Raw genomic sequence first — 26,167 nt, forward strand, 5'->3', positions numbered from 1 at the left:
TTTCTCTCACACACACATACATACATCTTCTTTCTCTCTCTAAATATGAGAAGAAACTGTCATTTGGAACTCCGCCTTGTGCCGCCGCAGTCGCCGTTCATTTTTTCCGATCACCACCACCATCACCGTCAAGAGGAATCCAGGTAAAGATGTTTGCCGCCTTGTGCCGCCGCAGTCGCCGTTCATCTTTTTAAATATGAGTTTAGGAGTGTGTATAAAACCGAAAAAAAATAATTGAAAAACCGAAATAATTGAAACACCAAAAATAAGGTTGAATCGAAATAAAAACTGATGGTTTGGTTTTTTGAAGAGGTAGGTCCCAGCAGAGCCCAGTTGGACCCGCAAGACTCACCTTGAACAGGGACGTCTGCGCAGTTGGACCCGCAAGACTCACCTTAAACAGGGACGTCTACGCGGTTGAACCCGCAAGACTCCTCGAAGAGAGACGTCTGCGCAGTTGAACTCGCAAGACTCACCTTAGAGGGACGTCTGCGCAAAGACCAACTGGATCCGCAGGACCAACCATGCTCAGAGACGCGACGTCCTTACGCGCAGTACGCAAGCTGTTCCCGCAGGAAAAGCCTCCCAATGGTGACGTACTCCGCATATTCCCGCAGCTACGGATACTAGCCATCAGGGAAGGCTACCCGCACAGCAAGGCTACACGCACAAGGCACTAACTCTCAAATAATTCAGTAATGTCACCTGAAGAGGGAATGAGCAAGCCGGGAACACTCCCGCCCAAAGCCGGGAACACTCCCGCCCAAAGCCGGGAACACTCCCGCCCAAATGAGCCAGTCCGTACGATACTGGAGGATCTTTTGTACTGTACCTGCCAAGGTATGGACAAAAGATCTGACCAAAGCTGCGACAGCTCACTGACAACAGTACGACGGGCAGCACGCTCTAGTACTTAAAGTCACTATTAGCCGCTGCCTACTCACCAACCCCTGTCGGGGCACGTCCATAGCCTGCAGTTGGTGGAAAAGGAATAGTACACAGTCGGCCTGGTCACTATCAGTCGCTGCCTACCCACCACCCATCAGCATGGCACGTGCGTAGCCCACAGTTGGTAGAACAGGAATACTATTCAGCCGGCTGTACCTGCTTGGAAACCTACCTTCGGCTATAAATACTCTAACACCTTGGAACGGTATCATTATCTTATATCTGATCTTATGATCTTATATCTTCATATATTATCTGATATCTGCTCTAGTCATTTCTCTTAATATACACTTATATTCAAGAGCAATCTAGTCTGATTCTCACGCCGGAGGGTGGTCACAAGGAGGTACCCCCCCCCCCTTCTCAGTGACGAGCTCACGGTGTCTGTTTTGCAGGTCATCAGAAGAACAACCATCTTTGCCGAAACTAACCATCGTGGGAAACATCTATTTAACCCCCAGATTATCCGTAATCTGCCCGGGGTCGATTAGTGTTTCTTCATTGGCGCCATCCGTGCATAAAGGCTAGAACTAATTCTTTTTCAGTTTTTTCAAACTTCTGGAAAGATGGTTAAGGTTACTCCGTTGCCAAGGCCAACGAGTGACCAAGAAACTCCGGTAACCACAACCCCAGCTACTGGGGGGAACACCAGCGAGCACACAAATTTTACGAACACTAACCCGGTTACCCAAGCCAGGGCAAGTGCAGTAAATTTTACGAACACTACCCCGGTTACCCAAGTCGGGGCAAGTGCAGTAAACAATCATCCCCTGGGATTCATTAATACCCAGGCGGAAAGGCAACAGACGAGGCTCCCCCGCCAAACACTTGAACAAGTTAAAGCGTGGGCGGAAGCACGTCAGAAGAAATTCCAAGCTGAGTTGGCTGAACGCTTACGTTCCATCCAACAGGCTGACGAATTTGGAAGCACTCGACAACAGCTCGACATGAGCAGTGAGTGCGAGTACTCGGACGATGATCGGGAGGAATCCGACACCGACGCAAACCCTCGCCATAGGGCGAAAGGGAAGCGTAAGGAAACGGACTTCCAACTGAGAAGGAACTTCGAAGAAACCTTCAAACCAAGGAACGCGGGGGGAAACCCACGTGCCTTCTCCAAAACCTTTAGACCAACTGCTGCAAATGCGGGAACGTTCAAGTTTGCAAGGGACATTGCGGAAGCAATCGCCCCGAGAAGTGCCAAACAAATGTCCAACATCGGCACTTATGAAGGTATATCCGACCCAGACGATCATTTGAACAGATTCATAGCGGGGGCAACCGTCAGCAACTGGACGGAACCCACGTGGTGTTATATGTTCCAGATGACGCTGGTTGGAGCAGCCAGAGCGTGGTTTGACCGTCTACCGGTCCACCACATCTACGATTGGGCAGACTTCCAACAGAAGTTCAGCCAACACTTCAGTCAACAAAGAAAGTACACTGAAGAGCAATGGACGATCCTCAACTGCATCCGAGAGGAAGATGAATCTTTGGTAGACTTCATCACTCGCTTCAACTCAAAGAAGCTGAGTCTGGGCGCTATTAGCGAAGATCTTGTTCGCGCTGCTTTCATTCAGGGCGCGAAAGATCCAGAGCTCATCTGCACCTTAACGGGTAAAGACGGCATGCCATCCACATGGGATGTCATCATGACAGCAGCTAAACGCTTCGCGGAAACAGAAAAGCAACTGAGTAGAGATCTTCCCCAAAGCACAAACCTCTACACCCAGAAAACAAGAGAAAACAACGTCCTTACCGCCCGACTAAACAAAAAGAGGAAGCTAGGTATTTGGTAGTCAAGGGTAAACTTTGACACCTCATCCGGCTCGCACCCTCGGTTAGGCGGAAAGGACAACATGCAGTCGTCGAACCGGAACTCCAGATGGACGCCACTCACCAAAAGCGTCACCGATATATTCGTCACTGAGAGGCTCCCATGGCCAGAGGCTCCAATTATCCGACAGCGTCCAAACGCTGATCAAAGCAAATTCTGTGACTTCCACAGGACAAGAGGCCACACCACCGAGGAATGCTTAGACTTGAAGGACATCGTTGAAGCATTTGTCAGAGATGGGACGCTCACGCACCTCGTGGCGTAATGAACGCTGAGCAGGCTAATGCGTGTTGAACCCCGTTTGGGAAAAACACGAATGAAGCTGCAGCTTCAATGTTGGAGACTACATACTGCGTAAACCACGAGATTCCGAACCAAGTGCATATCGGCTCGAAAGGCTCGATGACACTCCCATCCCAAGAACATGGAAGGGTGCTCAATTACACAGGCTGCATGTAGATCAATTCCAAACTTGAAAAGAAAAGGCCCAGAGCCACTTCTAATGGAAATGATTCTCCTTATCACATCGACGCTGATGGTCTTACATTTATACTTATGAACTTTCCACACTGATATGCCGGTATTCACCGCATAAATAAGTGTGAAAGGAAGTCGTTGCGTGTGGACGGCGGCAAAACCCGCATAAGCACAAAAAACGATAAAAATTTAACAGATAGGGACAACCTTCACGCATGTCAGTTATAGGTGAAGTTCGGTCATCCCACTAAATGAAAGTGCCGGTCCTACCCGCACAATCATGATAGAGGAAACTGAACATTAACCTATTGACAACCGCGCGTCGAAAGGTTTAACTTATTCAAACACTGATATGCCGGTATTCACCGCATAAATAAGTGGAGACGTCGTTGCGTGTGGACGGCGGCAAAACCCGCATAAACACAAAAAATGGCAAACCTTCACGCAGGTCAGTTATAGGTGAAGACTGGTCACCCCACTAAATGAAAGTGACGGTCCTACCCGCACAATCATGATAGAGGAAACTGAACACTAACCTATTGACAACCGCGCGTCGAACGGTTAACTTATTCAAAACACTTGGAAAATTGCTGTTAAACTAAAGTATGCACAAGCGAATCATATATTGTTTATGCGGCAAAACAAGTGCCAAATTAAGCTATAATATGCATGAGCAAGTCATATAACGTTTATGAAGCAAGTCATCCGGTGAAATTGGCGGTCCTACCCGCACAAACATTTATATTTCATAAAAAATTCAAACATTACAAGAATGGCCGGGTATCTACCCGCCTACAGAAATATAAATCTATCCTAACGGTGGGAAGGGATCTCAAGGTTCAAACTTCAGGACCACTCCCTCCAAACCCACTTGTACCCGCACCATCAGTTGGCTGTGGCGGTTCAAGGAAAGTCTTGAGAATGGTTAGCCCATCATCAGCAGCAGCAATTTCGTTCACCTTCTCCACCACCGGATGCGGGAAGGCAGCATACTGGTTCACTGCTTGGTCATAGGCAGCTTCGGTGTCCACATCATAAAGAGGGAAGTTGGAAGGCGGGATGCCCTTGTCAACAAACCCCAGACCAAGCAGAAAACCAGCCTTTTCCCCATCCTCATGGGAAGCGTTGAGGGCTGCGCTCATGGCATCGTCATAAGATGTGTTCGTGAAGATCCGATGCACAACCTACAACAAGAAAAAATACAAAGTATCAAAACCTTTTCTAAGCACAAAGAAAAGCGTAAAGATATTATGAAGCTACGCATACCTGCGACAACGCTTCTCGTAGAAGCCATTCCTTGGTAATCAGAGCTTCTTGGAGGGCAGCCTGAGCTAGGTCACGGGCGCGTTCGGCTTCATTCTTGTTAAGGTTGGCAAGCAACACTTCCTTAGCAGCAGCCTCTTCAACGCCCTTCAGCTTACGCTCAGTATGGTCAAGCATACCCCTCTGATCCAAGATCTCTTGAAGCTTCTTGGCGTCTTCCATAGCCAAAGCATCATGAGCCTGCTGAAGCCTCTCTAGTTTGGCTTTAAGCTCCTCATTTTCGGCGCGCAGAGGTTCAGCAACGACTTCAGCCTTGGTGGCCCTCTCGGTCGCGTTCCGCGCAGTTTCCTTAGCCAACCGAAGCTGTTCGTTAACAGCTTGGGTAGCCTTGGAACGGGCCTCGAGCCGGGCCTGCACTTCAACCTCGAGGGCCTTGAAGGCCTTTTCCTTCTCCGCAGCAATTGCGGAAAGTCTCCTGTTCTCCTGCTCGCGCCTGAGCCACTTCTTGGATACGCGCAGCCTTTAACTTGTCGTTTTCACGACAAAGCAACTCGACGCGCGGCTGCATCCGGGCAAGGAGAATCCGAAGCTCATTTGTCAGCCTACCCTCCTGGTAGCTAGACATGGCTTCCCCCAACGCGCCACTTGGGGCCGCGTGACGCGCCCACTCGACGCAGTCCACAGCCGTCCGAAGGGTTGTTCCCCGGCGGATGTTCCACCGTGGAACATACACCTCATTCGAATCCGACACTGCAAAAACAAAAGGCAGTTAGGAAAAGATGATAAAAATATAAAAAGGACAAAATAACCCTACGCACCTGTAGGGTCGACAACAGGCCGGTAGCCGCCAAACCCATCACCCGAACCTAACGGATAACCATCCAAGAGGTCAGGCAGATGGGAAGGAGGCAGAGATTGGCTAGAAACCCCAAACATACCTGCTGAACCGGCCGGAGACGAGGTAGTCACCGGTGCCGGAGGCACGGTTGAAGCCGCCCCGGTAGAGACCATCGGAGGTGAACTCACAACCGTGGCCGCCGCTGCGGAGGAGCCCGCGGAAACAATCACCGCCGGCTCAGTGAAGGATTCCGTGAAGATCGCACTGACAGCCGGCGGGGATGATGTTACAGTTGGAACAGTTGCCTCAACAGAATGAGCAACTGAACCAACACTTGAAACAGGCGCGGCCGCCTGGGTCATCGCCTTGGGTATGTTGACCAAACCTACCGTCATGGGTCGAGAGACGCTCCTCCCCGCTCCACTCTGGAATGCGGTAGCATCCACGCCTGCATGAAGACGAGATATTAAAAACAATGGCGGAAAGAATTGCGGGTAAGATTAATTTACACTTACGAGTTTTTTTGAGCTTGAAGGTTCTGACAGGCGGGGACGAACCCGATGGAGCCGGCCTCTTCACGCCTGTCACCGTCGTCGCACTGGGCTGCCCCGGAGGTGATAGCTGTCTCAACCTCCGGAACAGTGGTCTTACCACCACCAGGGTTCCCCGCCGCCTCCTCACTCTCGGTCTCCGAGTCAGACCGGTTGCCCTGATCGGCGGAGGCAACCTTCGCCTTGCCTTTCCCGCCAGCAGCCTTCTTCTTCCTCGCGAAGAAAGGACTATCTGCGGATTCCTCATCAGAAGATGACAAAATTAGAGGAATTTCAGCAGAGGTTTGAGCATTGAGTGGGCGAGGGTTAAATAATACCTTACCTGGCCGCGTGGCGCTTAGAATCTCGTGGCCTGGCGGGTAGACCTCCACGAACCTATCCGCCGTTTGCTCAAGGATGGGCAACTCATTCTCTTCAAGAGCACGAGTACCCAACCGAGCGGGACCACCGCTCTCACGCGGTTGCAGAAGCGACTGCAAATTGTTCCCCTCTGAAAATAAACAGAAAAGCAATTAGAAGAAAAACCCTAAATCAGCAAAAAGATATGAAGCATACCGTAGGGGATAGAGTTCAAACCGTATTCGAGGACGATGGGAATCTGTGGCGCCTCTGCCCCAGCATCCTTCCATACCCGGCTCATCCCAAGCATCACCTTCCCAGACTCCGCAAAGCGGTAAACCGGAGTCTGGATCTGGGAGATCTTGGCGAACCATTCCGCCTCTTGGTAATTGGAGGCGTGAAGGCTAGAGAGCGCCCTCCCCGTTCTTAAACGTCATCGCAATGGGGACGACGCGAGCGGAGACATAGAAAAACTCCCGCTTCCAAGAACGAAGACTGCGCTCGGTAGCGCAGATCTTCAAACCCTTGATCCAATTGACCAAGGTATACCAGCCATGGATGCACCTCCAGGAGTAGAAGGTCATCAGGCGGTCGACGCGGGGCTCAACGCCCAGAATATGGCACACCTATTCAAAATGGCGAACCTTTGCGATCGCCATCGGGTGCACCTCCGTTAGGTGTACACCGTGTCTCTCTAAAACACGGTACACAAACTTCGTCAATGGGAACCTCAGATTCCCATAGACGAAGAATGCAGCATATACCCCTATCTTGCCCTTGGGGGCATCATACACCGTTTGGTGAGACTCGGGAAACTCAGGCTCGGAAGGCTCGAGCATGAACTTCCTGACGATGTACTGGTACAGGTCGACGGAAAAAGCACACTGACACTCGCTAGCAGTACTCTTATCATCCTTATCAGACGCGGACATTGGATTCTCGGTGTATACTTCAGACTCCTCGGCAATAGTCTCAGGATCACGAATGGAAGACATGTTTTGGAAGATGGAAAGAACGATTTCAGGAGAATGCTCGACAAAAGTAGAGTATTCGCCGGAAATCGCTTAGAAGAAGAAGTGAAACTGTGAGTTGAGATGCATCCTCTCCTCCCTTTATATACTCATCGCAATGAATGCGATGAATTTAATGCGGGAGAGACGGAAAAGCGCAGGTGCAATGAAACTATGACACGTGGAATATGCAAGCTGGCAACAACTGTCGACAGGACGCGCGCCGTAAACTTCGCGGCCACGCGCCCGAAAACTCGCGCCCACGCGCCTGAAAAAGCGTCTGTAATGACCATATACTGTCACGTCGCCATAACTTCATGCACGTCCTGAAACTGTCAGAAGAAACCGTCAGAACACGCTGACGTCCCTTCAACAGTTGGACTGTTCTTATCCTTTCACCAACTCTTCGAATTTCAAAAAGATTCAAAAGTAAGCGGGACTTTACCCCCTTACCTTGGCAACCAAGTAACTATAAGACAGGTGCGGGTACAGTGTCAAGGCAAAACCCTTCACATACCTAGCACCTGCAGGGAATTGAAGCCAAGAATACCTCGGCAACCAAGTAACTATAAGACGGGTGCGGGTACAGTGTCAAGGCAAAACCCTTCACATACTTAGCACCTGCAGGGAATTGACGCCAGGAATACCTTGGAAGTAAAGTAACTATAAGACGAGTGCGGGTACAGTGTCAAGGCAAAACCCTTCACATACTTAGCACTCCGCAGGGTATTGAAACCAAGAAGGATCTTCTGGGCAATGCTTGCGGAAACGGAAATAACATCCCCGCATAGCGGGAACGTTGAGAACTAGATTAAAGCTCCAAGATAGAATCGGTTGTTTAACATAATTGATCACTATGTTTAAAACTACCAAAACCTCATGGAGAATCTACACAAGTGGAACTCATCGCTCCTGACTTGCGAGGAGGCTACAGACCTACCCGCATCATACCCAAAGATCAAGCAGAAAAGTCGGGAATTTCTGCACGTGACATTAGGACTTCCGCGGGAAGAATCCCCATGGAAAACCTTAAAACTAAACCATTTTCAAAACCCCTTGCTTAAGTCCAAAAGTTCACCTCACTTATTAACAATTCATGAGAAGAACATTGGACTGGGGGGACTTGAAGAGGTAGGTCCCAGCAGAGCCCAGTTGGACCCGTAAGACTCACCTTCAACAGGGACGTCTGCGCGGTTGGACCCGCAAGACTCACTTTAAACAGGGACGTCTGCGCGGTTGGACCCGCAAGACTCCTCGAAGAGAGACGTCTGCGCAGTTGAACTCGCAAGACTCACCTTAGAGGGACGTCTGCGCAAAGACCAACTGGATCCGCAGGACCAACCATGCTCAGAGACGCGACGTCCTTACGCGCAGTACGCAAGCTGTTCCCGCAGGAAAAGCCTCCCAATGGTGACGTACTCCGCATATTCCCGCAGCTACGGATACTAGCCATCAGGGAAGGCTACCCGCACAGCAAGGCTACACGCACAAGGCACTAACTCTCAAATAATTCAGTAATGTCACCTGAAGAGGGAATGAGCAAGCCGGGAACACTCCCGCCCAAAGCCGGGAATACTCCCGCCCAAATGAGCCAGTCCGTACGATACTGGAGGATCTTTTGTACTGTACCTGTCAAGGTATGGACAAAAGATCTGACCAAAGCTGCGACAGCTCACTGACAACAGTACGATGGGCAGCACGCTCTAGTACTTAAAGTCACTATTAGCCGCTGCCTACTCACCATATCCTGTCGGGGCACGTCCATAGCCTGCAGTTGGTGGAAAAGGAATAGTACACAGCCGGCCTGGTCACTATCAGCCGCTGCCTACCCACCAACCATCAGCATGGCACGTGCGTAGCCCACAGTTGGTAGAACAGGAATACTATTCAGCCGGCTGTACCTGCTTGGAAACCTACCTTCGGCTATAAATACTCCAACACCTTGGAACGGTATCATTATCTTATATCTGATCTTATGATCTTATATATTCATATATTATCTGATATCTGTTCTAGTCATTTCTCTTAATATACACTTATATTCAAGAGCAATCTAGTCTGATTCTCACGCCGGAAGGTGGTCACAAGGAGGTACCCCCCTTCTCAGTGACGAGCTCACGGTGTCTGTTTTGCAGGTCATCAGAAGAACAACCATCTTTGCCGGAACTAACCCTCGTGGGAAACATCTATTTAACCCCCAGATTATCCGTAATCTGCCCGGGGTCGATTAGTGTTTCTTCATTTTTGTTTTTGTAAAAACCAGACTTATGGTTCGGTTTTGGTTTTGTATGTAATAAGAACGGAAAAAACACATAATCGAATTTATTGATTTTTATTTTTTTAATTTTAAGTATTTTATATTATTAGAGTTTTATAAATATGTAACTCAACTATTTTAGTCCTTGCCATCTCCTCTTTGGTGAGGTGGCGGTGTTCGAGTTCGAGTCTCGAGGCGAAAATTAGTTCTTTTGAGCATTTTTCTTTTTGGTCTAAAATTTTGAAGTTTAAATGGCAAAACCAAAATAACCAAACCGAACCAAAGCCGAAAAAACTGAAACCGAAAAGTTTTTAAAATTTCAAAAACCAAATATTCGGTTTTGGTACGGTTTTAGCCCCAAACCGAACCGTACGCACTCATACCTTAGTTTGGTTTAAAAACCAGTTTGTGAAACTTAATTTTATAAGGTGAGTAATATTAATAATAACAAGCTAAAAATAAATTAGATATAAGTGTGAATATTCGAATAACATGTTATTTTGTGACTTATTAGTATTAATGAAGTGTCATATTTTAACCTAACTATTGAGTTACTGATTTTTTTAGTTTTTTGTTTATTTTTAGTGAGGAAGTAAATAAGGAGGGTGGAGATCTAAAGAAGCAAAACCAGCAGATGACTATAATTTATGACGGAAAAGTTAGCATATGCGATGTTACGGAGCTTCAGGTAATTTTAATAGAACTTGTGGATTTGAGTTAATACAATATGTATTAAAATGTACTAAGTTTGGTGTAGATATGACAATATTAAACTTTAAACTAAATATATTTTGATGACGTTTTACATTTATTTTTTATTAATAAAAAGTTAATTATGTAGATTGTGTTTTAGTAAAAAATAATTTTCAAATAAATACATTAAATAACTGTTTATAAACTGTAACAGGCTATAATTTTGTATATTCACAAAGGCCACTAACAAAAGATTAGTCACCAAAATTACCTAGATATATATTTACATGTTTAAAATGTCAGTTAAATCATTTAACCCAATCTACCCGATCTAATGGTACTTGATCTAGCGATCACCCATAAAAAGTTAGAATCTTTATTTCCTCCACGATTTTATTTGAGCTTGTATTAAATTAATGATTCCGTTGTGAAATTAGTATTTTTTTTATATAAATTTTAATAATATTAATACAAACCAAGCTACATCTAGATATATAATGGGTAAGCGAGCAACAAGCTGCGCCGCTATCTCTTTTGCATCGCAAAGTCTACTCTACTAAATATCAACCATTGGTTCCTCGGGCTCTGCGAACTGTGGACCACCTTCTGCACCCGCTTCAAAAAACGAACCGCCTCGAGAGCTAGGGATCCAACAATTTTAATAATATCCAAGTATCCAACTTAGTATTGTTTCTTATAGTTGTTAATATACACACAACAATTGATAAAATATTGTAAATTTGTATATTAGATTTTAAGATCTTTAAGTTAAACATAATTTTATTGGGACACACAATAATATATCATCATTAAGCAATATGTGTATTTTGTTGCAGGCCATGAGAATAATAAAGGTAGCAAGTGAAGAGATAGGTGATAATTGTGGAAGAACATCACCATGTTCACCATTAACATCGCCTTTAATAGGTAGCCAAGGTGGGCTTTGTATGAAGAGATCTTTACAAATGTTCCTTCAAAAGAGAGCATAGAATTCAATCGACATCTCCTTACTAGCTTTGTACGTGCTACTCCAATGAATGATTTTCGTGCCCATGTGTTAGCTCATGAGTCATGTGACATATATATCATGTATTAGTTGGTTTGGTTTTATTACTATGTGATAAATAAAATGTGTTTAATTAGATTTAGAAAAAGAAGAGGCGTAATTATTTACGATGAAGGAGTGCAAATGATTAAACACATGGTAGATCGACTAAATTTGATTGAAACTATAAATTCACATAAAATAAATAAGTTGTAAAAAAACCTGAGTCGTATTTGACATTTTTTAAAATTTAAAAGATTTTGTATTTTGTTTCTGAAGGTACAATGGTCAAAACAATTGGACTACCGGATTCTGACAAAACACATACACAAATTAAAAGTTTATAGAAAAAGACTTGTGTTTTCACGGTCGTTTGGAGTTGGACATATGTCGATACGAAAACTTTGTTTATGACATAGTTAACCCATAAAGGACACAAAAGCCTCAACAAAATCTAAATGATTGTGTCACGCTTTAGAAAAAGCGGTGGTTACCTTTTCAAGTTTCAACATTCTCCTTTGAAATATGCTTAGTATTCTAGTTGTCATTGGACCTAGCGTCTTTGAATATGACAACGATACACTTCAAACAAAACTCCCATTTACAAACCCAAATCGCCGGCCATGAACATAATCATGGTCCTACGTTTCATTATCTTAGATGGAGAAAATAGAATGAGCAAATGAAATTCCAGACGAGGAAAAAGTTTGGAATTTGAGGGGAAGAGAAGAGCGAGAAAGGAGAAAATAGAAGGGAGGAAAATGGTGGCTTGACATTGGTTAGGCATCTAAATGATGTCAACCACTGTGTCTGATCTTATTCCCTTTTAAATGACACAAATTTTGTTTCAATCAAGTAGACCTTTGGAAAAAATATTAAAAGTTGTAACTAGGGGTGTTTGTCGGGTCAACCCGATGGGGTTTTAGGTTAATCGGGTCAGGTTAGTCAGGTTTTTCTTAAAAAATATCTAACTCGAAACCCGACCCTATCAAGGTTTAGGTTAGTCGGGTTTCGGGTTAGTCAGGTTAATCGGGTTGACCATGTTACTTCATAATGTTGAGTTGTTTTTTATGTTTATAACTTGTGGGCTGCAAAATTTCGCATTCCACTCAATTTTCAATTTCTTTCATAAGTAATTATCTTATAACTACATATATGCTTCTAAACGAACATGATCACGAACACTTAATCAAACAAATATTTGTGTTCATGTTCGTTATTTAAAAAATGAACATGTCCATGTTCATTTATGTTCGTTTATTTAAAATCTAAACGAACAGTTCACGAACATAAAATGAGCATAACTAAACAAAGATAAACGAACATGAGGGAACATATATGTACATGCATTTGTGAATACAGACATACATAAACAAACATAAATGAACACAAACAAACAAATATAAAACATATTAAGGTATTATAATTTCTAAATGCAAATAATATTTAATAATTTCCGTTAATATGTAAACGAACATGAACGAACCTAAACAAACTTAAATGAATGATGTTCACGAACACAACATAAATGAACTTTCCGTCAAACGGTTCATGAACAAGCAGAACAATAAAACTTTCAGTATTTATTTCTTAGTGCTTATTTCACATTTTCATTATTGTATATGAAGTAAAGTATAACCACTTATCAGGTTATTCGGGTTAACCCGAAACCTGATTTTTATTTGCAAAAGTTAACCCGAAACCCGACCCTATTAACAATTCGGATTATTCGGGTTAACCCAAATAACTTGATTAATACCTTTTGACCATATTTAACCCGGCCCTATTAGCTTGTTCAGGTTGAGTTAATCGGGTTCGGGTATTGTGGACACCCCTAGTTGTAACTTTGCTTCGTATAGTTGTTATCAGCGTTTAAGTGAACCTAGCCAACTTGTAACCTACTTGAGATTGGTTTATTAGAAACTTGAATCCGGTCAAACTTAAACTATCTCAAGAAGGTAAGCTTGTATGGTAAATATGTTAGAGCTCAGATGTACTTTCGAGTTTCGAGCCTAAAGAAAAATCTATTTATAAAAGTAAAACTATTTTTATTAATATAAATAAACAAAATGCATAATACAAATAATTTTATATATAAATAGTAATAATATACCTAAATGGAATACTCGCACATGATCGAGTTAATTAGTGTAAGAAGTATACAAAGTGATATTTGACATTGATCGATACTGATCAATGGTTCATAGGATAAGGGGTGTGACAAGTGTGCACAATAAACGAATAAAATGGCTGGAAAGCAGGATAAAGCCCAAAATTGATGACTTTGGTTTAGCACTCTAGCTCTATCATTGATAACATAAATATTTTTATATGCTTTATTAATTTAGAAAAAAATAGCATAAAGTTTAGAAATTGGTTATCTTTAGCTGGAATATAGCATCGCTCACAAAGTTTCGGGAAAAGAATAAATTTAAAAAAATGTCTATTTATTGTGCGATAACTTGTGTAATTATGTAATTTAATTGTGTGTAATTATGAACACATGTTGCGTAATTTTTTGCCCCAAACACGTGTTGTATATTACGATAGCTTCAGACACTCAACACGCTAAAAACTTCGTGCAATAACCTAGATCTATATATGATTATGAATATATGTGTATAGATGAATACAAATATGATAAGTGGATAATTTATAAATAATAAAGAGTTAAGTTTGCAAATTCCCCTCTGGTTATAGTTTATGAAAATATTTAATCCATTTGAATCTAGTACTAAGTTGGGTTAAGTTCTATTCATACTTCACATAAACGTTGTCATTGAAGATTTTTATTTCCTACCCTTACCCCTTTTTGACAATATATAACTTCACTCTCCATTCGAGTTTTTTTTTTTTTTTTGTTTTGTGACGTGACATAACTTTTCCGAAGCTTATGTCCAGGCCCGTCTCAACGTCCTCGGAGGCCTAAAACTAACTAAAATGTTGAGGCTTTTTTTATTTCTTTTCTTTATGCGTATAGCGCTAGAGAAGCTTATATGAATGAATCATCTTTAGCTTGTGGTTCATCATTGAGTTACATCTTGAAACCGGTTGTGCTAAGGCGTATATGAAGGAATCATCCTTAGTTTGTGGTTCATCATTGAGTTACTAATTTTAAAAGAACTCTACTTTCAAAATCTCATAATACATAACTCTTATTTAAGTTGGAGGCCTATAAATCTTGATGCCTAAAGCCATTGTCTCATTTAGCTTACCCACGAGACGGCCCTGCTTATGTCATGTCAATAAGACATACCGTAACTTACTCTTATTAAATTTTCCAATTTTTAATTTACTATGTCTATATCACATACTATCCTCATGGTGGACACCAATATATGCCCTCTTTAAGTGACTTCTAATAAGAAGACAAATTTCTAGGGCTTGTGTAGAAATTTAGATTTTATATAGTTTATTCCCGTTTATTTACCACAATTTAATTTCTTGGTATTTTTTTTATAAAGGTTAATGACGTAACATAAAGATTGAAGAGACAACTTACAGAGTTAGTCAGTTACACATATGTAACAGGTAGGAATTAATATAGGAGGTGTAAGCGGTTTTCTGTTTGATAAATAAGAAAATGTGTTACACGTGTTTTTTCTTTTAATTTATTATTTTAAATTCATCTTTTTAAATGTTCTTTTATTTGTATGCTCCTTCACAACAAGCATCAATTTAAGGCTCCACCGTGTCACGAGCACCATGACCCCACCATCACCATCTAGAAGAACCACCATTTCTAGAAACTTACATTTAGCTTCTATGAAGTTCATTATAAAAGTGTAAAACTTCATTTAGTTTTTTTAGTAATAACCAATTTTGTAATGAGTTCCTTAAAATATATTAAACTAAATTACATAGGTATTCATTCTTACGTATCAGGAAGTACACCATAGTGTATTGAACATTTGTTTTGTCTTTTTTTATTTGAAATTTAAATCTTCAAATCTTGTTATAAAACATGCATAAAATCTTAAGCCAAGATATTTAAAAGTCATATTCGTATTTCTAAAATCTCATTTTCAGTTAAACTTAAGTTTCTTTAATTTAGATGTAATCTCTCTTAATTCCACAAGATACTTATGTTGTAGGCTTGTAGCTTTCAAGACTTTGATCAATCTTTGGAAATTTTTGCATCCTTTGATCATGAATCTCATACATAGTTGGTCTAACGAACATGTTGAATTGTTGTTGTGACTTAAAATGGTTGATCAAGTGTTTAACGACATATTATTATTATTATTATTATTATTATTATTATTATTATTATTATTATTAAAGAACAAGATTACAAGACATTACAAACTTTTGATCATTATTAAAACCAATAGATTAATTAAAGGTTAATCAATATTATTTCAACAATCTTTTTTAACATTATTAAAAAAGTATATAAACACAATTTGTTTAATTTGGAACATACACACATGTATAGTTTATATGCAAACATACATGTATAGGTAAACGTTTAAAAAAAATTAAGAACAATATACTTTAATGGTTTCTTGTATATAGTGTAGACATTTGTATATAAGAACTACAACGTTTAAAAAATACGAACCATCGTAAAAAAAACGAAAAAAAACAATTTAGGTTTATTGGTTTTGTGCTCCCAACAATGTAGTTTTTTATAATAAACCTTTCCAATTATATGTATATATAAAAAGTTATATATGCATATAAATAAAATACTTCACGGTTAATAAAAAGTAGACATGTTATATTCAAACTCAACACGTTTACACCATCGCCATGACTATTACAAGTGTTATAGATGGACCACAAAGTTCACCAATACACTCATTGTGAAATCCCTTAATTTATACAGATAGGCCGTGCTATTGAATCCACTCATCCAAATATTAGATTCTCTAGTAAGTTTGTTCATACTTCATTCATATAAAGGCCATCATTCAAGACTTTTATTTTTATCCTTTTGACAATATTTAACTTAGCTCTCTGTTCAATCGTTTTGTGAACAAATATGTACTATTGTGATTTAACTCCGGAGCATATCGTGTTACTTCTAGTCAATGAGACGTGTCGTGACTTACCATTACACTTTATGACATGACAGTTTCCAATATTTAATTTACCATATACTATTCACATGGTGATGGTGGACACCTAAATATGTCCTCCTTAAGCTGACTTTTAACAAGAAAACAAATTTCAAGAGCTTGTTTAGAAAATTAAATATTAGTTTTTCTTTACCATAATGTAATTATGTTTTTATATTAAAATAAAAGGTTACATAAAGATTTGAAGTGGCTTGTCAATTCAGCCGACAGCATATACATGTGAAAATGGAAATGGAAATAGGAAGGAGTTACATATATAACAAAATGTGTTTATTTTATTATTTTATCTTCTCCTTTTGATATTTTATTACTTTATCTTCACCTCTTGAAATGTTTATTTAGAGTAAACTGCGATTTTCGTACTTAAGGTTTTGTCCAAATTTGAGATTATATTCAATAGTTTCAAATTTGTGATTTTTGTCTATGTGGTTTCATTTCACCTGCAATGAAACCTGAATTTATTAACCTCGTTAAATTTGATTATTAAATCCATCAGCGTACCCTTCACGTGAGGGGCAATGTTGTCCTACCCCCCCCCCTCCCAAAAAAAAAATACACCCCAGCCCCTCACGTGAGAGGGGCTTGTGAATTATGACTGGGTTTATTTGGGGAGGAAAAAGACAAAAATGCCCCTCACGTGTGGGCACGCTGATGGATTTAACGACCAGACTTAACGAGATTAATAAATTCAGGTTTAATTACAAGTGAAATGAAACCACGAGGACGGAAATCGCGAATTTGAAACTTTTTGACTAAAACCGCAAATTTGGACAAAGCACAGGGACGAAAACCGCAATTCACTCGTTCTTATATTTGTAAATAAAATACAATAATCCTTAACGTACCTTAACATACAAAGATATATATATATATATATATATATATATATATATATATATTCACGAACGTTTTATGATTTTCATGAACGTTTTATTGTATTTATGGCTTTAAGCGTTTTTGTATTTTTGGCTTTGAGTGCTTGTTTTTGCCTTAAACGTAATTCACGTACGTTTTTGTATGTTAAGAATTATTATACGTTAACCTAACTCTTTAGAGTTATTTGTTTTCCCCTTCACAACAATTTCAATTTTCTTATTTGTTCTGAAAATTTCATTTGTTTTCTTGGTAAAAACTAATTTTGTATTGAATTTGGATTTCTATTCGTTATCATCTTAAAAGCACACCATTAGGTCCGAAAGGCTTGACACTTTACTGCGACTTTAGTCACTAACACAGCCGGAAACGTTAAGACGAGACAGAAAGGCGATGCCAATATTGAACTAAACGATTGTATTAACGATCTTCAACATTACATGCATCCACCTCAATCTAAAATACCTAAACGAGTGTGACTTGATCGATCTAAAGAGGTTCGGACCATGGACAAGGTTGAGATCTGTTGTATCAAAATCCTTGATGCGAGTATTTTACAGAAATGGTGTCGAGTCCACTTGCATTCGAGCTCTATATGCTATCTTCTAATTCATCAGGTACATGTAATTTCTCCATGGCAGCCTGTAGAAAATAAAACATATAATAAAACCTCCTAAACCAATTTATCTTAAATACTACTCCCTCCGTCCCATTTTAAATGTCATGGGACCCAAAACACACAAATTAAGAAATGTTTGATCATTTTATTTTATGAGCTGTAAAATGACAATAATGTCCTTTTAAGTTATTATGGCTAAAAACCATTTTTCTTCCTTAGTGTATGTGATAGTAAGGGCACAATTGGAAATTTGGAAATTGAATTTATATGTATAGAAATGACATTTAAATTGGGACAACCAAAAATGGAAAAATAGACATTTAAAATGGGACGGAGGGAGTATATTCATAGTTTAATATAAATCAAACAAATTTGCCACGTCAGCAATTAAATGCGAAAGAGAAGTTTTGACCTTGATGGTAGCTACATCAGTTGCAGAAGGCTTCAAATCCAAAGCTAGATCGAAATGAAGCATAGCCTTGTCATACATAAGTCGGCGTTTATATATTTTTCCCATTAACGCGTAAACACTGCTTTCACGAGGAGCATATTCTTTAAGTTCTTCCAGAACAGCCAAAGCACCATCAAAATCCTCCAAACTCACAAGAATATTAGCTTTCTGATACATCGGTAATGGGTTCTTCTTATCTGCTATTATAGCCTTCTCCATCACTGCTAATGCTTCTTCATTTCTCTGAAAATTTATTTCAATATTAGTTTCTTGTCAAATAATTATTAATTAGTTAATTGGTGGGTATAATAATCTAACCTTTAATGCATGCAAAGAAGTCCCAAGATAAGACATTATAACAGACGAGCACGGGTTTATATTTAAGGCCTTTCGAAAATGATGCTCCGAAAACTCATACTTCTCTTGCCGAAGATATATCATTGCAAGACCATACCATGCATTATAATGTCTTGTATCAATCTGAAGGGCATTTTGGTAACTTTTGATTCCATTTTCATAATCCTCCAACGCCACATATCTGTAATAAAAGAAAAACCCATATACGGATTATCAAACTAGAAATATTATACATGTATGCCCAAGTTTAAGAAATTATAATGAAATTCATACTCGTGACCACAAAGGGTGTGAGCATAGGTGAATCTTGAATTTAGCTGCACTGCCCGTTGAAAGTTTTTTAGAGCGGTTTCATGGTCTTTCTGCATGCTATAGCAATTTCCCATCGCACACCTGTAACATTTGTTTGAAAAAATGTAAATTGCAGCAAAAATAATAATTCTAGAGGTTGGTTAAAAAACTTAAAAGTAGCAACCATGACTGTGGGGCTAAGCGATCGGTTGATATTAGCTCCTGTGCCAAATAACTCAACTTCATATCCTCCTTCAGGTGCTACAACATATAAGCCCAAATGTTAATTAAACGACCGGTGTAAAGTTTAGTTAAGTAAAGAAAAACTTACATATAGAACGGTGGAATATATATCCATTCCTTCTAAGCTATAAGGAGAAGCTAACCGAGCACCTCTAAAGGCGCGCTCGGCTTCTATATAATCAACCAGTTCAAAATGAGCTTTTCCAACCTGCATAAATCAATATTCGATTAATATCAACTTAAATCGAGTTTAAGGTAAGTTGAAAACATATATATACCTGAGAGAGTACCCAGCTTGTGTTGTAATGCTTAAGAGGAAGTTGCAGAAATACATCAAGGGCGTCCTGTTTTTTTATAATGGAATAATTAGCAAGTAAACACGAGAGAATTACTAAAAGTCAGTTTACAAATTACTATACCTTACACCTGTACAGGCAAGAAAGTCTGTAACCTTCACCGAGGATTTTCAAAAGGGACAGTACTTCTAAAGCACCATTAGCAACTTTTGACACACTCGTGGACGCTCGGCTCATTGATCCATCATGCTCACAAGATCTAGTATCGAATGATTGGGATGAACCAGAAGTGGTAGCTACAGTATTTAAACGTGAGTCGTCAACCACTGAAAAACCAAGATTGTGGTTTAGACAAGTGAAGAAACAAATAATATGATTAACAAGGAAGAAACAAAACTGACCTTCATTAACAGTTTCAGTAGGCAAAGATTGTCCTTTTTTAACTGTAACAGAACGCGACGTTGACGAGCCCAACTTAGAAGAAGTAGGATATTTAGAAGAGTGAGTTGTTCCATTTCCAACATTTACAGGGACCCCACTTGTATTTGTCGCGGGCCCACCTTCTCCAGCAAGTCTTGTGCTTCTTCTAGGACCAGAATCAGAGAATAACCTTCCAGATATCTGGGGGGAAAAAACTAAAGCACGTTAAACAGATAGCATAAACAAAAATCCACAGATTTAATACATTATGCAAGTTAACAACCTTTCTTAGCTTGCCCTCATCGACAAACTTTCTTCTAGGAGGTTGAAGGGTGGATTTGACAGTTGATCTCGGGGACACGTCAGCACTAACAGAACTTGACAGTTGGCCATTTGGGATCACGTTTCTACATAATGGTGGTGGGGCCACACCTGACAACTACAAAAATACAACAAAACTGTAATATTAATAGAAAATGATATATTAGCATGAACATCATTAATGGTGAGTTGAGTAGGTATACCTGGGTAGCCATTGGGGAAGGAGTATTATAAAATGATATATTAGAATGAACACTGTTGCTGGGTTGGCTCGCAGCTGTACTACCAGAAAAAACTGCTCCATTATGATTTAAGGAATTATCCTTAATGTTATTGGCATTCAGATGCCTTAACTGCCTTGTACTGACATTGTCAGCCATTTGTTGTCTACCAGAAACTGCATTATGATCATCACTGGATGCCTGCAACTGAGGTCCCGCATCATGATGACTCATGTATTGTTTCTGAATGCATTCAGAAGCGGATTCCCCAAACACTGTTGTTGCTTCCCCAGCAGCTCCTGAAACATAACACAAAAGATGAAACTTTATACTGTAACAGTAGAACTGATTATAATACAAATTAAACATAGTGTCTATAAAAAAGCGCTTTAGAAAGATGTGGTATACCTAATCTGCACAATTCCTCATATGCAGCCCATAACAAGGGATCTAATGATAAAGCTTGGTTAAACTGATGAGCTGCAATTTTCAATCTATCTGTGTATCTGAAAGACATTACGGGCCCATTAGTTTAAAAATCTTAATAAATGTGAAGCTGAAATGCACTACACATAATATATCACAAGAGAACATATGAGTTAAAACATATAAAGGATCAGGAAAATTAATAATTTAATATAGGTGGTCAGGCGGGCAGGGTTCCAGCAACAACTTTTCTGTCCATTCTTTTGAAGTTTATAAATAGCTATTGTACAATATATAATTATAAAAACTGCCTTATTGAAGAAAAATCAACTTTGTTTCAAAATAGCAATTTAGGAGGTTAAGCATTTGAAGACAATATATGTGACAACCAACCCATTTGACAAGCTCGACCTCTTTCCTTTATAGCTAGGTATCGAGTATCCAAATACAACCCATATTAGTTATTGACCATCTTAAGTATAAACAAACTAAAGTTGCTACACTTTCATATCAACTTACAACACCCGTCTATCTTCAAATTCAGTAATAAATGCAAGATAGATCATAAATAACCTGCTTGATATCCCTAAATAACCATGCTTATCAAAGAGAGAACCAAAAATAAAAGGACAATTAAAAAAAAATTATGGACATGTACCTGTATATGAGGCCAAGAAGATAATGACCAGCTGCACCATTTGGGACCTGGAAAGAATAAAGAACTACAGTAAGCAAGTGCTACTTTTATCTGTGACTACTTGTGTTTTCATTTAACGTCATCATCTTTATATAATCTTAGTGAAAAACTGCAAATGAAAACATTCGCATGCATTGTACCATGTGTTACGCAAATACAAAAAATCACTGCACTACCTCTGCCATAGGCTCATTAGAAGGACATAATGCCATTTCGGCTTCATTAAGAAGATCCATTTGATAGCATGATATTGCAAACAAGTATCTGGACTGAGGCAATTGCGTTCCTGCATATATAAATTGTGAAAAACAAATTTAACAATATTAAGATCCCTTCCCTGGATGGCTGTTAATAACCCAATAAATTAATAGAAAATGCAGATCATCCAAATTAGAGTAAAGTAACATAACTTGGCCCATAACTTGTAAAATGATAATTGAACCTATGAAATTTAATAGGTCAACCATTAAATTTAAATCTGGTTAAATTTTACTGTTTTGGAAAGTCCTGCACCACTATTGTATCGCTAAAAGAAAATCATAAACCCATCATCAAAAGCAAGCCCTCTATTCTATCATTATCAAAAACAAAACACGCATTCGAAACAACTTTCCAGTTTCAATTAAACCTTGAAATAGTCTAGATTTGACAACTTTTAGATGAGGTATAAGCTGATTATTGTTTAATTGAATTGATGATTGTAACTTATATGAATAAAATCACATGAGTGAAAAGGACAGCATAATCAACTATTTTGATTCTTTTTAATCTGGATGATCCAAATTTGAACACACGTATATAACCTAATACCAGAAAACTTAAGTAATTACAACTGACAATTCAGTGTTTGACTTTGGTTTCTATTTTATGTTAGATGTCAATTAAATCACTTAAGTTTTCTGGTATTAGGTTATAATTGAGTCTTCATATTTTGGATCAGTAGTTTAAAACATTCAAAAGAATTGGATTTGTTGTTTTCTATCGAGCCGGGGATCTCACCGGAAGCAGCCTCTCTATCCCTATGGAGTAGAGGTAAGGCTGTCTACATCTTACCCTCCTCAGACCCTACCATAGCTTTGCTATTGGTGGGATATACTGAGTACGATGATGATGATGATGATTCAACTGAAGTGATTTTCTTCATATAAGTTGCAATCAACATATAAGAATCAAATTCAACTTTAATTAACCACCCTCATTTTTCAGGTATCAACATCCGGACTATTTCTAAGTCTAATTGAAACTATGAAGTTGTTATTGTGCTTTTGGATTTCGATGATGATAGAACAGTGGGATTTCTTTTCGATAATGATAGAACAGTGGGCTTGCTTTTCAACAATGATAGAACAGTGGGTTGTTATTGTAATTTTGCAATTAGTGATTTCCTAAAAAAGAGGAACGCCTTTCCAACAATTAGAGTTTATTCTCCTGTTTAGAGTAATTCTAAGGATTTTTAGTTTGTATTTGAAAGGTTGCTTTAAAACTACACACGGAATAGTATAAGAAAGAATTTTAAATTTGCCCTTCGGTTTAATGCACAAGTGTGCACCAAATTGCTTCCTAAATTACAATAAAGTTTTTCATAGTTCATAGGGAGTATAAAATAGCTCTGTTCAATTACCAAGTCTTTAGAATGAAAGAAAAAAAAGGTGACCATCTCAAAAAGAATAAATCAAACGAATGTAGCCCCATAGTTAGCATTTTGAATTTTCAAAGGCCCAACTGAAAATCTCATTATTCATGAAACCTTCAAACATTTCATCTACATGTATACAAACTGACCTAATATTTTAATCTAATTTATAATAATATGACATTTTGGCACTGACAAGATATTACTATAGACAGGCAAAAAATCCAGGTTGCACATACCTTTCAAAATATGGTAAGCTGAGTAAGCTTGATTGCTTTGTAAGTAACATGCAGCTAATAATTGCAAGTTTGTCTGCATTTAACAAAATTACCAAGAAACCAATAACTTAAAAGAAACTGAGATACTACAATTGGTGCATTGCGAAATGAAGCTATGAAAAAATATAGTTGACTACTCAAATAAGAGTGGTTAATCAGAATCTACTTGCTTTGACAAAGTCTTCGGTTTCACTTATGCATATAATATCTTTCAGGAAACAAACACTTAAAAGATTTGTGCGAATTATTTCTATCAGCCATTCTCCATTATAAACTTTAAATGAAGTAATAAGTGGATCATCTAATAACAATGTCTACTTACACAAGTTTAAGAAAATATGAAGGCATAAAAATCAGCAATATACTTCAACAATCAGAAAATACCAATTCTCTAAAGACAATGTGTATTTAAGTACTTCAACAATAAGAAAAAACATACCTCAGAGGGGAATTCAGAACACAGCCGCTCACACATGAAAATAGCATTGCGGTATAGTAGATGCCGCAAACTGTTCTGCACGCACTCAATTAACACAGCCTCCATAATATCCACAAACCTATATCGCAGAACTTGTCACTGAATTTCTAAAAAAATCATATATGTAATACGTGTTATTCACAAAAACACGAAGCGCTTGAAAACTCAAAACTATTCAAATGCATAAAACAAACATAATCTCATATAAACAAATTATGAATTTATCAAACAAATTAGCACTTAAATACACAGCTATGAATTTATCAAAGATACAACACAACTTTCCATACAGAAAATAAGAATTCTAGATGTTCAAACTAAAATCAAGTGCTCATAACAATTACAGAACATTGAACAAATCACCAATCCAAAGAGCAAAACAACTAATTCAACAAACAAGGCGAATCAAAACCTAGAAACAACTTCTACATCCAGCTACCAAGAAGATCACATTGTAGTATAGTAGATGCCGCAAAGCAATCTGCACACACTCGATTAACACACCCTGCATAATAACCACAAACCTATATTGCAGAACTCGTCAGTTGATTTCTAGAAAAAATATATACGTAATACGTAATAATATCATATTTAAATATATCATACAAAGTTACAGACTATCACTTAAATTCACAACTACAAACTTGCCAAATATTTCTATACGATCAAATCAAAACCAAGTGCTTATAAGTTATAACAATGATAACAAAACACGGTGAATCAAAACCCTAGCAACTTTTTTCTAATTTCTTCCCTAGCCGAGTGTGAACGATTACCTTATGATTTACCAAAAGCAGAAGAACACCTGCATCTAGCTACCAAATTCACCGCAACAATCAATTAAACTACGCGTCTACGCTATACATAATTCAAACATTTGACTACAAATTAAACCTAACAGAATACCTGCACACGCGATTCAAAACTGATCACGTAGGTAGCAACCTGTAAAGCTCAGATTTCCGGACTAACTTCCGATTAAAGAGGTTGTAACTATCAGCGAAGGCATTCAAAGAGCAAAACTACTAATTTAACAAGCATGGCGAATCAAAATCCTAGAAACAAGTCCTACATCCAGCTACCAGATTCACATTAACAATTTTTTTTTAGGGCTTTGAATCGATGAATTTACTATAAAACGATTACAATAAAGTGGCGTGCAAACGGGCAACAAGCTGCGCCGCAACCCCCTTTTGAATAGCAAAGCCAATCCTGCTAAAAACGAAGCTTTGACAATCAAACAATCAAACAATCATTCAATTAAACTACACTACATAATCAAAACACTTACCAAAAAACTTAACAGAAACCTAATTATTAGCCAATAACCTATATACGTATAATTCAAAACATTTAATTACAAATTAAACCACAAGTCAATACCTATACGCGCAATTTAGCGGCCTGTGAAGCTGAGATTTGCGGACTAACAACTTCCGATTGAAGTAAAGAGGTTGTTGCTGTTATTATTATTAATATTATTATTATTATCAGCGGAATCGAAGGCATTCAAAGTGTAACGGAACGGAGTGAGGATTTGAATTTGCGATTGAATTTGGGGATTTTGAATTACGTGGAGTAAATATTTAACCTAATAACGGTAAATCGTTTTAAGAAGGGCTATTATAAACATATGTGGAAAAGGAGGGGTGTTTTGTTTGTTTTTGAAGATGATTGAGGGCTAGTTGTGTAAAGTTTGAATTTTAAGTTTGTTTGATACGAGGATCGAGTTTATTTGGCAACAAGATTTCTTTTACTTGTTTAGCAAAAGTTTGTTTTTTAAGTTAATTTCGTTGTCGAAGTTTGGAAGACGCGGCAGGCGGTGACGATGGTGGAGAACAGCAGGGACAAGAGGTAGTGAAGCAGGGTATAATATGTTTATACCTCGAGTATTGTAATTTTTTTAAAAAAATATATATTAACGTATTAAAAAGTTATTAATATATAAAAATCATGTGAAAAGTTGGGTTAAAAATGAATAAAAACGAAAGATCAATGATCATAGTTGCAACTATTTTTTAAATTTACAAAAGTTAGGCAAAGTGAAAGTGGCAATGTTGTAACTATTATTTAATAACCGTATTTGCATTTTTTGTTGGACAAATTTGTCCTTATTCTATATTCATTGAACTTTATATCATGAGTTGATTGATTTGTAAAACCCTTAAAAAATGATGTCTGGTGTTGTTTGTTTTTTAAAACAAAAACTGTCTGTAATATG

The 26,167-nt window shown here is 38.7% G+C and overlaps 2 protein-coding genes across 2 annotated transcripts; one reads left to right on the forward strand and one right to left on the reverse strand.

The window, feature by feature from the left end:
• Nucleotides 1-11,475, forward strand: LOC143561410 (protein TIFY 5A-like). Its single transcript, XM_077049504.1, has 3 exons — nt 1-143; nt 10,106-10,208; nt 11,050-11,475. The coding sequence occupies exons 1-3, from the start codon at nt 46-48 to the stop codon at nt 11,200-11,202; spliced, it is 354 nt and encodes a 117-aa protein (XP_076905619.1). The 5' UTR covers nt 1-45; the 3' UTR covers nt 11,203-11,475.
• Nucleotides 11,476-17,681: 6,206 nt separating this feature from the next.
• LOC143561421 (cell division cycle protein 27 homolog B-like) lies at nt 17,682-25,643 on the reverse strand. Its single transcript, XM_077049514.1, has 17 exons — nt 25,330-25,643; nt 23,908-24,053; nt 23,430-23,502; nt 21,734-21,843; nt 21,519-21,565; nt 20,843-20,940; nt 20,417-20,733; nt 20,176-20,331; nt 19,874-20,093; nt 19,596-19,798; nt 19,455-19,520; nt 19,265-19,384; nt 19,118-19,194; nt 18,916-19,035; nt 18,604-18,823; nt 18,247-18,528; nt 17,682-17,857 (listed from the first exon to the last, which is right to left on the reverse strand). The coding sequence occupies exons 2-17, from the start codon at nt 24,010-24,012 to the stop codon at nt 17,807-17,809; spliced, it is 2,265 nt and encodes a 754-aa protein (XP_076905629.1). The 5' UTR covers nt 24,013-24,053; nt 25,330-25,643; the 3' UTR covers nt 17,682-17,806.
• Between the last annotated feature and the right edge of the window lie 524 nt (nt 25,644-26,167).

Source organism: Bidens hawaiensis, unplaced genomic scaffold (assembly GCF_021521415.1).
Source record: "Bidens hawaiensis isolate Kalapana, Puna unplaced genomic scaffold, B.hawaiensis_p1.1 tig00020675_1, whole genome shotgun sequence".
NCBI lineage: Eukaryota > Viridiplantae > Streptophyta > Magnoliopsida > Asterales > Asteraceae > Bidens > Bidens hawaiensis.